General features: G+C 39.2%; 1 protein-coding gene across 2 annotated transcripts in view; it reads left to right on the top strand.

Annotated features, from left to right (window-relative positions):
• Positions 1-4,007, top strand: part of VMP1 (vacuole membrane protein 1) — a 125,465-nt gene extending 121,458 nt beyond the window's left edge. For both annotated transcript variants that reach the window (XM_061175649.1, XM_061175648.1), the window contains exons 11-12: positions 1,946-2,048; positions 3,176-4,007. In XM_061175649.1, coding sequence (XP_061031632.1) covers positions 1,946-2,048; positions 3,176-3,319 — 247 coding nt within the window. In that variant the 3' untranslated portion in view covers positions 3,320-4,007. The remainder of the gene's footprint in view (positions 1-1,945; positions 2,049-3,175) is intronic.
• Positions 4,008-15,599: the final 11,592 nt, after the last annotated feature.

Below are 15,599 nucleotides of genomic sequence, written 5' to 3'. Positions count from 1 at the left end.
CGACAGTGAGAGGCTTGCGCACCGCGATGAAGAGTGGCCCCCACTTGCCACAACTAGAGAAAGCCCTCGCACAGAAATGAAGACCCAACACAGCCATAAATAAATAAATAATTAATTAATTTTTTTAAAAAAAGTCTATGAGAGGACTTAACCCACAGTCTCCCTCCCTTCTGTGTTTTGTTTTTTTTTTTAAATATTTACTTATTTATGCGGGATCTTTAGTTGCGGCACGCAGGACCTTTTTTTAGTTGCGGCATGCGGGATCTAGTTCCCCGACCAGATATCGAACCCAGGCCCCCTGAATTGGGAGTGCAGAGTATTAATCACTGGACCACGGGGGAAGTCCCACTTATCCATCTTTGATGTCTGTCATACGGGTCTTCTGGAATCATCAATGCACTCATTGCCTCTACTACATATGTCTATCCAGGCCTTTTTACATATCCTTCAATATTCATTAAAGGACTTTTTAAACAACTTCACCCCACACTGATCTCTCTTTTTTCCCTTCAGTTTCTTTGGAATATATCTTCTGTACCAAAAAGTTGAGAAATTTATTATTGATATATAAATTATTTTGTTTGCAAATCAGGTCGTGTATGTGTGTGTGTGTGTGTGTGTTTTGAATCCCTGTAATGATTTTAAGTTCTTGGACATAGACTATTTCTTGCAGTTTTTTTCTTTCCCCATAGTACCAATTACAGTGTTGGATATAAAATAAGGACTCCATTAAGGGTATGGTGGTTGATAATTAAAAGGATCAAAGAAAAGTGTCAGCCAGGAGTTATGTATTTGTTCACCTCTTGTAAATATAGTACCAAGAAATTTCTCTTCCTCTACTCCTGCTTTTTGTTACAGAAAGCAGCAACTGAATTGTTCTAGAAAAAGGGCAGTGAAGTTAATTTAATACTTACTTAAAAAAGGAGAATATAAGGCACTGTTGCAAATACATAAAATACCTTTTGCTGGCACCAGGAAAAAGACTGGGCTCATTTAGCTTTTAGCCCTATTATTATCAGATGAGAAAATAAAGGGTATAGAAAATAGAGATGTTTGGTTTTCTAAGTTGCCCCAAGTTACCATTTTTTAAAAATGCCTGCAAGCATTTCTAAAACGGGAGCCTGGTACCTACAGTTGCCAAACCGGTTTAACAGCACTACCTCCACATATTCTAGGTGAGAGGGAGCTCCGAGTACATAAACTTATCAGAGATCACTGTCCCAGTCATCTCAGAACAAGTTGTTTAGTAATGTACTGTAGTTTCTGTGCAAACCATCTACCATAAACCACGAAGTGATTCAAGGTTCATAGTTCCTTCTTTGTTCCTTTGTTAATCACTGACTTCTGACTAGTGGGAGGTGCCTCCCAAATTTGCTAATGCATTCTTTTTGGATAAGGATGACGCACAGATTGTCCTAATAAGGACTTGGATTGAGAAAGGACCGCCCCCTCTGAGAAGATGGGACAAGTCAGAGAGAGGGCGGGCAGTTTCTTTTTCAACTAGGGATGACACAAGCATAAGTCATTTCCTTATTAATCGGTTCAAACCAGTTCTTACAGGAACTGGTGGTGATAAATGTGAGACTTCTCAGAAGTCATTCATTTTATTCTTTGTACCACACCAGTGTGCAGCATCAGCTGAGAGCTGGCCTCACTCTGAGAACTAACTCTTCTACTAGAAGGGACTCTCAGCTCCTATTTTCTTCTTAAACATTTGGAGGGAGAGCTTTTTCTCATTTTTGGGGTTGTGAAAGGATGAATTCTGATCCATTGAAAAGAGTTCACAGGATTTCGCCAGCTCTGCTGATTGTTGTTGGTTTTTTTCCTCCTTCTATCTAATCCCTGCTTTTTGAGTTGAGGCGGTAAGTGGATTTTTCTTTAACATTTTTCCTGCTTTTCTTCCCAAATGTATCTTTTTCCTTGGGTTATTGTACCCTGCTTCCAGTGCTGTCCCTGGCATAGGTCCATCTCTGCAGAAGCCATTCCAGGAATACCTGGAGGCCCAGCGTCAGAAGCTTCACCACAAAAGCGAAACGGGCGTGCCGCAGGTGAGACTTTCCTCTATCTTCTTCTCTTCCCCCCCACCCCGCCCCCCCACAGTTTCAGGGCGAAGTTACATTCACAGCACTCACTGGCGTTTTTAGGCAAATAGAGTGAGGTTTGTCAGTCTTAGCAGAAGTTTGAGGCTTGGTTTACTCTATACTGGCAAATGTGCCTTTGTCTAGATCAGAAAATGTATTGATAACTTCTATTTTGTACATCTTCTCCCAAAAACAAGCCTTGGGCTAATGGAAAATAATAGATCTGTTATGTAGAATGAGTTATTACCTTGATCTTAAATGATTTATTTATAAGTAGCAAGTATACTTTCCAAGTGGATTAAAAAGTTAAAATTTATAGCATAACAAAGTATTGGACTTACTGAGTTCATTTGAATATCTGCCTTCATTTTTGCTCTATTTTTCTTTTCACAGATGGGAAAATAATTTTTTTTTAATATAAACCAAAGCTGTTAACATAACTGAACTTAAAAACTTTATTAAATTAAGCCTGCCTTTTCTATAAACAGTTCTGCAGCAAAGGAAATGACTAGAAGAGGATGAGTAAGCAATAACCTGAAATGGGAAACTTGAAGGAAGCATAGTGTTTTTCTTGTTTGGTTGGGGTTTTTTTGTTTTTTGTTTTTTGATGGCCTTACACTCTTTACATGGCCCTTTGCTGCCCTCAGTTGACCAAACATGACTCCAGAAATAGATAACATTTATATTTTAAAAGCTGCTCCTAATCCTGGAACAAGAATATATACACATGTAACTATCTTGACACTACTCTCTGCAAGTATCTCCATGGTGACTTCATATAGTAAGATTTAATCAAAGACTTTATGTAGTGAAAGATAAGAGATGACTTCACACTCACCCCATTCTAAACTATATGAATCAACATTGACTTTATATCTAACAAAGTGAAATCTTAATAGCTGGGTATAAGAAGGCCTGAATGTAGTTTTCACAGTAGCTGAAGACACAAGACTTTTCATTCTTAATTGTTTAGGCTTTATAAGTTGTAAACTCCAAGTTCTCATTATTTTCGTTAAAACATGGTAGGTGGTCCCCTTTTTACTACTGAACTAATGAAGCATTTCTCGTGGATTGTTCTGCCTTTCTTCCTGCAGGGAGAAAACTGGTTGTCCTGGATGTTTGAGAAGTTGGTTGTTGTAATGGTGTGTTACTTCATCCTGTCCATCATTAACTCCATGGCACAAAGTTATGCCAAACGAATCCAGCAGCGGTTGAACTCAGAGGAGAAAACTAAATAAGCAGAAAAGTTTTAACTGCAAAAATTTCAATGGATGGGTTCTGCCTTAAATTGGGAGGACTCCAAACCAGGAAGGAAAATTCCCTTTTCCAACCTGTATCAATTTTAATTTTTTTTTTTTTTCCCCCTGAAAGCAGTTTAGTCCATATCTTGCACTGACATACTCTTCCTTTGTTAAGGTAAGGTAGCCACCGTCAATTCAATCCAAATTGTATTTTATTAGGGTGGAATGTGATATTAAGCAGCAAACTTAACAAAGACTGGCCTTCTATTTGTTACTTTCAAAGGCCCACATGGTACAAGTAAAGAATTCCGGACACCAAAAAAAAAAAATGGTTCCTAAGTATGTCAAATATGTCAAGCTTTTTAGGCTTGTCACAAATGACTTCTTTGTTTTTCTAAGTCATCAAAAGTGTATATAAATTATACTGGATTGGATAACAGTCTTGCATGTCTATCATGGTAAAATTTAATATGCCATCCTGCCCAACCCTTCCTCTCCCACCTTTGAAAAAAGGCCATTTTATGATGCATTGCACACCCTCTTGGGAACTGATCTTTCAATTTTGAGACAGTATAAGGAAAATCTTGTTGGTGTCTCGCAAATGAGCTGACACCATTTTTTATTCTGTATATTTAGAATGAAGTCATGAAAAAACTTTATAAAGACATCTTTGATCATTCCAAAATTGTGTCCGTTTTCTTGAGCGTTTTGATATTTTTACTTCCTTTTAGCTTCTACCAACTAAATGCAACCTTGCCATATCCACCTACAACCGCAGTTTCTTAAGCCTTCATTTATTTGCATGAAAGGGCCACCACCAAAGCATTTTTTGTTGGGCTGGAATTGGGCAGCTGGCTACACACTGCTGAAATGGCACCTTAGGGACTGGCATATCAAGGGGACTTCTTGGCTTGTGAAAACAGGAGGGATGACAGTATACAAATCAAAGGACATGGAGAGAAAAATGACTCGTTTTTAAAAAAAACAAGCTTTCTCATATCTGTTAATTTTTAGCCCAGCACGTACTCTGATTTTAACAGACAGAAATTTACTTTTATATGTATCCTAATTTTCTTGCCTTTCTTCAGTAAGTGTTTTGTTCTTATGTGATTTTTCCTTTGGGATGTTTCTGGTTGAACTTGGTCATTTTGTTTTGCTTGGGAAAAAAATAAACAGTTTCACTTTTTTCCTTTAGGAAAATTGGTACTGACATTATGTTGAGTGTAGAATTGGGTTTAAATCTCAACAGGCCAGAAATGCCTGGTTTGTTTTATCAAATCCTGCCTGAATGTCTGCTTGTTTTGCCTACCGTCGTGACATCTCCATGGCTGTACCACCTTGTCGGGTAGCTTATCAGACTGATGTTGACTGTTGAATCTCATGGCAACAGCAGTCGATGGGCTGTCTGACATTTTGGTATCTTTCATCTGACCATCCATATCAAATGTTCCCATTCAAACATTACCGAGCATCATGGTTTACGATTAAAAAAAACTGGTCCTTATGTCTACTGGCACTTTGAATCTTTTATGCCATGATATTGTAGCAGTATCACGAGGATTCTGTGGAAAATTGGGATAGTCTCTGTGATCAAAGCTAAATAAAGGACAAGCAACGTGCCTTGTGGGTTTTGGAAAGGTTACTTCTTAACAATCTTTTTCCCCCCACCCAGAAACTTTCTAGCAGTATGACAGTTACTTACATGAAAAGCAGTACCCAAATGCTTTATTTTAAATAGATTCACATTAACCAGTATAATTTTTTAGATTCTTTAGCGTTAGTATAAGTCTCTAAATCAGCTTCCAGTTGTGTTTCATCTCCTTCACCTGCATTTTATTTGATGTTTGTCTGAAGAAAGGAAAGAGGAAAGCAAATATGATTTGTACTGTTTGAACTAAATCTTTGAGATTTGTTGGTAAATTTATTTCAGGGTAAAGTATAAGAAAAACAAAGACTTGTTTCTTAGGCTGAAGGTCTAAGTGATTTATAATACATTTGACTTGTGATGACGGCTTGTTCACTCTTTCAAATGAATTTGCTTTGAAAACAAATGAAGAGCAGCTCTCCTCCTTCCCTCCACTAAGTGTTCAGGTGTAACATGTTCAGGTGATTCTGCTGGATTCCAGCTGGAGCAGTGTGCTACCCTTCTGTTCCTGCGGTTGGTTTGTTCCTTTCTTTTATCCACCAAAGTGGACGCAAACAACATGATCCCAAAGACATGCCTAGTTAATTCCAGCTGACTGGAGACCAGAAAATTTGTAAATGGTTGGTTTGATGTTACTGCAAATAAAACAAAGGGCCTGGGAATTCTTTTGATTCCATCTCTACTTTGTTTAAGTCTCATTTTGTGCCTTAAATATCTGCAACGTTTTATCATGTCTCAACTCAGTGACTGACAAGCAACACAATACAGTGCAACACATCAGGGTTTATACCCTAAAGTATTGAGGAGCACCTCCCTCAAGCAATGCCATGTGGGAACTTGCAGTGTTTTCTGTATTCTCTGTATAACCATAATCCAGAGTGTGGGATTTAGAAGGAAGGGAGACTTTTAATTTCATTTGGACAATGGCCACTATTTCCATTCTCTAAAAATCCAGAAGACGACAAGGCTGGAAGTGACATTGCTGAATTACACTAGTTAATTCAGTGTATAGTAGGGAGTACTCCTTACAAACAAACTCAGCCTGTGTTCCCAGTGTGCTCAGTGCTGTCTGTAGCTTTAGTAGGACATCTTGAGGCTTGTTACTCAAAGTGATTCCTTAAGTACAAATTACGCATTAAGCTAAAAAAAAAATAACTGATTGCCCTCTTGTAAACTGCGGTGAACTGTGTTTTGACTGACCCATGTGTCAAGAGCTCATGGAGTCCTCTTTTCAGCATCAAAAAACCTTTCCATATATTTTGAAACCCGCCGTTTGCCTCCATGTGCATTAGTCTGTTAATGATGGTTTAGATTTCTGCCTCTTAACATAATGTGACCTTGAGAAAGTTTTTAACTGAGCCTAGATTTCATCTATAAAAATAGAGATATATAGCCAGGTTGTCCTAAGGATTAGATCAGATAAAATGTAAAGAAGCTGTAAATGTTAGTATGTCACCAATTTTTTAATTCATCAAAGACAGCATTTGCTGCACATGTAAGAATTTTACAACATTGCATTTACTCACTTCAAAAACAAAAGGAGGATTTTAAATGCTGTCTGCAGGGACTTCCCTGGTGGTCTAGTTGGTAAAGACTGTGCTCCCAATGCACGGGCCGGGGGTTTGATCCCTGGTCGGGGAACTAGATCCCACGTGCCGCAACTAAGAGTCCGCATACCACAAGGAAGATCCCGTGTGCCGCAACTAAGACCCAGTGCAGCCAAAAGAATAAATATTTAAAAATAAGTAAATAAATAAATGCTGTCTGCATATGTGCCCTCATTTGGGAGTAGATATGCTCTGTCTAAAGAAGTTATTAACTAAATCCAAGATACAAATTAATAAAAAGAAAAGCAGAAATTAATGAAAAAATGACTTGATTAGTAAGACCAAAACCTTCTTAAATCTAAAAATAGCTCTCCAGGCCTCTCGGCTTCTGAGATGGCCCACACCCTGTGGAGTGGGTTTCTCCCATGGCCGCTCTCGCCTTCTGAGATGGACTGTGTCCTGTCTATGGAATGTGCATCTCTCTAAATAAATCCACTTCTTACCTATCAAAAAATAAAATAAAAATAGGCTCCCAGCTAGCCTAGTTAAGGTACAAAGCACAGATACACAAAATTTACTATGAATAACTGAAAATACTTGTCTAATCTTACCAGCTTTAAATGTTGCCATTCTCTAATTTATTTTTATTATAAAGACAGTTAATACTAAAAAAACTAGAAGGTAGATGAGGAAAAAGGGAATGATCAGCTTTTAATACCTTGTTGGAAAAGCTCCATCTGGAATATCCAGTGAGATTTGCTGGGTGTAAAGAGGTTTTAAACAGTAAAAGAAAAATTTGATTTGGTGGCACGCCAGGTCTTCCTCAGTAGACCTGAAAGTCTCATTCCTGTTAAAAAAAAACACACAAGGTTGGTTTATTTTATTGATAAATAATTAGTTATTAATGTGCTCAAAAAGTTAAGACAACCTAAGCAGGAGTTTAATAGCCATTTTTGAAAGCCAAGTAACATTCCGTCTCTAACTCACATGATCAAAGCTTCTCTGGTATTCACAAAACATAGTAAATGAAATGCTACACAAAACTGCTGCATGTGAAGTGTTTTGTTCCTTTATTCTCAAAGACAGCAAGAAAAGAAAGCACATAATGTACTTTAAAATTCTAGAAGCAGTTGAGTCATTTGTATCTGGTAGTCAGGGGCTTGGGTTCCTGTCCCTCCCCTCCCAGCAAGGCCAGGAGTTCACCTAAGGTAATGCATTTGCCTTGAGGGTGAGGACTTGAATTGCAGCATATAACCTACATGTATTTGCATATTTAACCAGTACTCATAAGAGGGATTATAACAAAAACCTGTTCTGGATAGCTGCTTACTCATTGCCTTTTGAACTGTGTGGTGCTGGGACAGGCAAGTGCCAACTGTTTGCTCATTTTCTTTGACCTACTAGCCTTCCACAGTTTGCTGTGTGGGTGTTGATACTACTAAAATAAAAGAAAAAAAAAAGTTGTCTTAGATGGCCCCCACTATCTACCCAAACACCCTGGATTTATTTGAGATCTGGGATTCTAGTTCTGTAGTTGGGATACTGGCCCAAACTGTGACCCAGAGAGAGTGAGTCAGTTCTAAGTGGCTGGCTGACTCTCTGGGAACAGAAATGAAATGCAGCTTAGAGGGTTTGTCAGCCAAATCCACAAATGTGTGGCTTTTTGAAACATTGGACATCTGTTCCTCTTAATTTAAAGAAAACCTTTTTAAAAAGCACAGAGTTGCTTGGCTCCTTGTTTCTTTGTGTCAGCAGCAGTTGCTGCTGTAATTTAGTAAGCCTAGAATCAATCGTAGTTAGAAAATTTGGGATCTTTAGGGCACACTTCAGAGAAAGTGGAACTGAACTGCTTTGGGAAGGGAAGAGATGATTTTACAGCATGGAGTCTGTTTGGAAATCCCCTTCTGGGGTAATCAGCCCAGGTGTTCAACCCGTTTGTTAACCATTTCCAAATGACTCAAAGGACATAAAGGGAAGGCTTGGATACACTCCAGCACTATTTCGACAATGTAGTATCTGTTTGTGTTGGAAACCATATTCCTGAATTCTTGAGGGGAAGGCTCGGGCTTATTCTGGGCATTTTTGGCCGAGAGGGACCCCTGGGCCACCTGTCTAAGCTAACAGTCATGGCCTTTTGAGAGTTTCCAGGGAGGAGTATGGACAGCTTGCTTTCATGGCCTTCCACCCAAAGCCCTTTGGGGAAAAGCCTTGTTTATTCAAGGAGGCCTCTGACGGCCACTTTTCTCTCCCCCCAACCTAATCCCAAACGTCATTTCCCTTTGTTGCCATCTATCCCCCTGTAGGGAACAGCATGAGCAGCTTTTTCCTTCAGGCCACTTTTGACTGACTCAGCCCAGCAGCATTGCTTAATTATGTCCCAGTCTGTTTCTGATGGAGGGAAAAATTGTTTTTGTGGAGCGAATTTGAAAAGAGGGATGGGTTCTGCCTTTCCCCAAAGGTGGGGAATGACTATGCAGATTATTCTTGTCTTTCTCTGGCTCCTCACCAGGTTGTGTTGGAAACAAAGAGTAGCTCAGGTTCACTTCTCTTGGCAGTAAGTGCTGAAGCCCAACGCTCCATGTCACCAGAGAACCTTGCTGTTCTCAACCTCTTTTCACCTTAAAAAGATGAAAGCCAAAAATAACGAGAGGAGGCCCTTCTCTGCCTTTCATTTTTTTAGTGCACCTCGGAGTGTCTTGAGAATCACTTTCACTTGAGTGACAGTCCTAAACCTCTTACAGCAGCCAAACTTTCTCTGCCTAACCTCACATGGTTTGGCCACACTCTTGACGCTCTTCAGACTGCACTGCTCCATCCTGCCCCTTGCACCAGGCCCTTCCCACTCCCGTGTCCCCTCCACAGTATGTTCTTTGTACACAATCACACAACACCAGCAATCAAGATTAGCTCCCAGGAACCTCCTCTGATGTGCCCTGTACCAGGAAGCACAGTGGATTTACTGTAACTTTGATGATTGCTTGCTTGCTTTGTACCAGGCACTGTTTCCAGTGTTGTTTTATGTGTATTGTATTTAATCTTTAAATCCTTCCAACAGCCCCATGAGAAAATGAAGGCAGAGAAGTTCAGTGATTTGCTGGAGGAAGCAAGGAAGTAGAGCAAGAATTCGAACCTAGGTGTTCTGGCTCTTAGCCACTCAGTTCTGCAGAAAAGTCCAGTGCAAAAGTCCAAGCGTCTGCTTACTTGTTTCATCTTGTGATCACAAGGTAGGTGATGGGAAAGGGGAGACAGCAGAAAATCAAGGCCACAGCCAAAAAAGTTTTGCATTTAAACAGAGGAACAGCTTTTGTGTGTCCCTATACCAGGGGTTGGAAAAGCCAGCTCTGCTCTTAGCCATCCTGTGTGGGCAGGTTCCCAGAGTGATGTTTGCTATAATTATGATTACAAAGCAGTCCGTACAAAGGTACAGACCTTTTTTCTTTTTTAAAGCACTGTCACATCTTGAGTTTTATTTGATCTTCATAACAACCCTACGAAACAGTTAGGGCCAGTAGTGGTATTAGCCACGTTGGGGGGAAAAAATTTTTTTTATTCACTTTTTAAATCTCTAATAGTTTAAAGTACTATAGGGAAGAGGCAAAGCTGTTGAAAAATGATCTCCCTCTAGGAGCTTACAGTCTTCTTGGGGGTTATGCAAATATGCAGGTAACTACAATGTAGAGTAGTAAGATGAAGGCCATAAGAAAAAAAACGGGAAGAGGAAGAAAACTGCCGACTAGGAAGGATCAGAAAAGGTTTCATGAGGATGTGGCATTTGAATTGCCAGGTAGGGGTTGGGGTGAGGGAAAGCCCTTGTGAGAGACACCAGGAAAGCGCCAGTGAGGGAGCTGTGAGACAAGGCCAATGAGCCTTCTACCTCTGTTATTCTCTGCCTAGCTTCGTTTTGTTTCCTTTAAAGTACATGTAATTCACAACTAGTCTATTTTCTTGTTTTTGCTCATTCCTCCACTAGAACCTAAGCCACATAAGGGCAGGCACTATTGTGCTCTCCTTTGTATGCTCAGAGCTAAGCACAGGGTGGGGTCACACACAGTATTTGCTGAATGGATATTGCAACAGCCCAGGTGAAGCAGCAGCAGAGATTCAAAGGCAGGCAGGAGGTGCTACCTAAGTAGAGTCCAGGTAATGGTGGAGTGAAAGAGGTGTAGTATACATGAAGGAGGAACCAGAGAACCCTGAGAAGACAGCAATAATCACTGATCACCGAGCCAGGAATATAGGAGGAGGACCAAGTTTGAGAGAGAGAGAGTCACTATTCATTCCATTTTGAAGATATGAAGGGAAGATACCAATAGAATGAATGGTGGGGCCTAGTATAGGGGTGTATGTCAGTTCTCCTAACTCCTCAAACCACTCCCTGTAGGAGAATAAACCTGACTTTTTCAGAGAATTCTCTAGAGTAGTATGTCCTCTGTACTTTCCTGTAAGTGATCATCTAAGCCTCACCTTGTTATGTAGCACTGTTCTTGAAGAATGGCTCTGTGACTGGACCTTGGAGCCACAGGAAACTGCTTTAAAATTCCTCTCCACAGTTGTATCCTGCCTGCTTTGCCAATGGCTCCTCCCTCTGAGAACTGGGAGGATGGTAATTCCTGGATAGATTGTCTTTATAAGGAGAAAAGTTTGGCAATGTGATTTCCTGTATATTTCTACCAGAGTCCAAGATTCCAGTACTGCTAGCCTAGACAGCAGTGGCAGCCACCTAGAACCCAGATGTCGTTAGTATTCCCAAGTAAGTACGAGGGCGTCCTCCCAACTGCCTTTGCCAAGCCAAAAGGCAGAATCACGGCTTTATTACACCTTCTAGAGCATGTGGTAAAGGCGGCTTTCCATTTGGCTGCTTTGGTGCCGGGGTTGTTTACATGTTTCAGTAAGTGAGTTACGCTTATTGAAGTTGGCTGGGTAGGAGTTCAGAAAAAATGACATATGACCACAATCATACCATTCACCAGGAGCACCAGAGTTCAGAAGGAGAGAGATTTACTTGTGTAATAATCCTTTGGTAGAGAAAAGAGGTGCAAAACTTGAGTATTCCACTCTCAAGAAGGTACACAGTTTTTGAAGCCTTCGAGAATTGGGGTGTGACTGTTCCTGGCTTTCTGATGGAATCAGACAAAATGAGATGCCTATCTGGTAAAAGCATAGGTGTGCGAGTACCTTGCACAATTTTAGAAGGAAAAAAAAAAGGAAGCTGAAAAATAGTGCCTGTAGAAAAATGTAGAGATCAAAGAAATTTGCAGATGTTCTGCATTTTCTTCTTCAAACATAATCTGTCTGAGCATAAAAGACATCCCTGGTCTCTGCAAGGAAGAAATAAAAGGTTCTTTCATACATAAATGATTTCCTACTTTATACACCTCTTTTCAGGCTGCTCCCAGGCTTTGTGTTTGATATATTTACTAGTCTTCCCTGCAGTAGGCAATGTTCATTAGAAGAACATGTTGAGACAGTAGGACCCCAAAGTTAGCCTTTAATTTCTCCCTTCCTCCTCTGCCCCTGACTGAACCTGGAGCATCCTATAATTCCTACACTCTATTTCTGTGATAGTTTACAGAACGATGAGGATACCTATTACTTCCACCCCTTGTTGCTGCCTTCTGATTCATTTGACTTAGTCCTCCATTCTTCAAACTGTCTCCAGGTCTTAACATCCTTTGAAAAATCATTTTTGAGTTATTTTATCTTTATGTTGGGTTTTTATGGCTTTGCTTAAAAAAAAAAAAAATGCAAGCCAAAGAAATGCATAATATAAAAAAGAAGGAAATCCCTTAAGATATTACCCCAAAGAAATTACTATGAAATCTAGCATGTGTCCTTTGAGTCCTGCTCAAAAATGTTCTGAGCTTCCCATTCTTCTTGGTCTTGGGACCCTAGCAGTGGGGGCAGAGCTGGGGCAGGCAGGATCATTGGGGCGTGTCTCTCATCTGTATCTTCAGGTCAGTGATAGCTCCACCTCTGTCCTTACTGAACAAAATTAAACATAACCATGTAGACGAATCTATGTGTTTCTCATAACCACATTTAACACCCATTTCTGTCAGCTTTGGCTACTACAGTACACAGAAAGGAAACGGTGGGAGAGGGGGAATGGCCAAACATTAGAAGGCTTAGAATTCCAGAACAAGGAATTTAGATTTTAGGCAAAGGACTTGCAAACAAAGGCAGTTGTACACTCTCTTTTAATATACTGTTTGAATTTATATTGCCTTAAGTGGCTCTTAATTATATAAGATGACTTCAGAAACAAAATATTTTTAATTATATTTCCAGGTCCTTAGTTTCATCTAATAGTTGTGAGATCTGTTGCTAATATGGGACCTTTAATAGGCTTTATTGTGTGTCTGTAGTTTTGCAGCTTTACGTCTCTTCCATAGTTTTTCAGACATTTATATTAATCTGTTCAGTAAACAGAGAGTCTCTACATGTGCCAGGCGTATGATCTGCAGCAAGGAATATACCAAATGGTGAACTCCTAAAGGGCAGGGGCCAGGTTTACCTCATTTTTTTATTTCCCCATCTTTGCACAGTGTCTTTCCTTGCAGGTGTTCAATGGATGTTTGTGGAATTAAGCTCATATCCTGTCTCTTTCATACTGTTCACATGAGCTGAGCTTAAGCAAGGCCCTTTTTTTAAAAAAGGAAAACTTCCATCTTTCTGCCTCATGTCATGTTTCTTACTATCATGTTCCCATGAACTCTCACCTAGTAAGGACAAGCTTTGTTCAACTCCAGTTTCTACAATTCCTGGGATTTTGCTCCTCAAATGTCTAGAATAGCTCTGTCCAATAGAAATATCATGCAAGCCATATATCTAATTTTTAAAATTTTAGTAGCTATACTTTAAAATGTAAAAAAACAGGTATTATACCAATTTGAATAAGTTATTTAACTTATGTCCAAAATATCATTTCCACAATTTAAGATATTAATATTTTACATTATTTTATTCGTATTATCTTCAAAATCCAGTGTGTATTTTACACTTACTAAGCACATGTGGCTAATGGCTACCTTATTGGACAGCCAATATTGGACAAAAAGATTGGACAAAAATCTTTGAATTTCTGTGTACTTACCATGTAAATAATTAAATTCATAGGACAAGAGAGCCATAAAAGTATCCATTGTATTGGCTCCATCATTGGCAAAGGAGATAAATTCAGGTAACACAGAATTATTTGCTAAGCGACATGTAATTTTGCTTCTTGTTTCTTTTCATGCTATTCTTGTAAGCTATTCTTAGATTTTTTATCATTAGGTAAAGTCCATAATTCAAAAACCATCAAGTATTTTTTTTTTTTTTTAAATGCTTGTAAGCTATTAGCAGTTCTTTGGGATCATGATCAGTTCCCCTGACCTTCCTTTTCGTCTCTTCCCCTGCTTCACTGGCTCCCTGGAGTCTAAATGATTAGGATTTTCTCTCTTTCCCTCTTGTCCCTTGAATGCCATATCTTCTGCAACACTGACCCAACACTGCGTTCTCCAGAAACTTAAAATATTTACATTGTTTATCTTAACATTCCTGCTAGTGGAAATGGGATTCCATTTATTAATAAGGTTGACATTTCATCGTCTGAGACATTTCAGAGTGTAGGAGTAGGAAGTTATTTAGTTAAAAATATAAAGCCAGATTTTTTAGCTCACATTCCTAAAACCCATAGGAAACAATGTGATTGATACAGATGAGCAAATACCTCTTAAATTAAATAACTGATTATTTGCAAAAATGACAAGTTAGTGGGCAAAGCCATATTTGGAAGATAGGTGGAAGAACAAGGAAGGGTTGACTGCCAAACCTTGAGCTCATGCGGAGAGAATAGCGGGATGGGAACATATGGAGCATGTTTTAAAACAAAATTTTGGACAGGAATGCAAGTGTGATAAACATGGTGGTCAGGAGAAGAATCACTGGTATGTACACTGCACAGTAAAGTCTACAGAGCCAGTGAGGAGGCTTCAGACAAATTTAAAGCCTAGACTAGAGGTCCCAGTTCACGATTCTTTACCTTGTATCACATCTTTACTGTAAAAAAAAAAAAAAAAACTGAACATGGACATGGGCCAGATAATAAGCAATAATTAGGAAGCTAGAATCGTAGCACCAGGCATGGAAAGAAACTTAAGTACATTGTAAGCTTCTTCATTTAGACTTTGTGTTATTGATCCCCATATACTTAGCATTTGTTCAGTGCCTGGCAGTGAATAGATATTGGTTGAATGAATGAATGGACTGAGAACAGTGAATCATGGGCACACACTGAGTTCTAAGTGACAGGTTAAAGAAAGGAGAAAGGGATTGTTGGCTGACTGAATAGTAGTGGTGAGGGGTTGCGGGGCGAGTACTCAAAGCTAGAAGCAAGAGGGAATGAATGGGAAGAAACAGGTTCTACCGCTTAAAGAGCTCTTAAGAAAAGCACAAATGGGGGAGAGCGAAAAGGTTTGAAAATAAGAAACAGTTTGAATTTATACTGTACTCACTGCCTGTAGGGGTGCATCTTGGCTGTGTGGGATAATGTCTGAGTGACACATAGTACGCCAGTTACCCAGTAATCTAAGAAATTACATGTTCAAAGCTTTTGGCTCTCTATGCCCAGGAAGTTATGATTCTAATGTTGTCCTGGCTGATTGGCCATTATCTCCACACAAATCAAAGTACATTTCCAATGCCACCCCTTATTTTGAAGGTTTGGCATCAACTTCTTTGTGTTAATTTTTAAGTTATCACAACTCTAATAGCAAAAATTTTTATATTATTCCAAATAGACAAGAAAAAAATTTCAATGTAAACATTTAAAACAATTTTGCAAATATTTAGGTATCCATACATACCAAATAATGCAGTTGTGCATTAAACAATAATGTGCATAAGAAAGGGTCAACTCACATAAGTGAATGAACCCACGGCTCTGTCTAATTGGAGTTTTCTTCCAATAGTCACCTGCCATTGATTCCATGAGTTGCCAAATTAGAAATATATTTCTCCCATTTGCTACTTCATGCGTGCTTTTCTCAAATATAAAATGATTTCAACTTACAACTTTCTTTAAACTTAACTTGTAGCAAAGTTC

Source organism: Eubalaena glacialis, chromosome 19 (genome assembly GCF_028564815.1).
Source record: "Eubalaena glacialis isolate mEubGla1 chromosome 19, mEubGla1.1.hap2.+ XY, whole genome shotgun sequence".
In the NCBI taxonomy this organism is placed as follows: Eukaryota; Metazoa; Chordata; class Mammalia; order Artiodactyla; family Balaenidae; genus Eubalaena; species Eubalaena glacialis.
The sequence above is the reverse complement of the archived record's forward strand: the minus strand, read 5'-3'. Positions and strand labels throughout refer to the sequence as shown.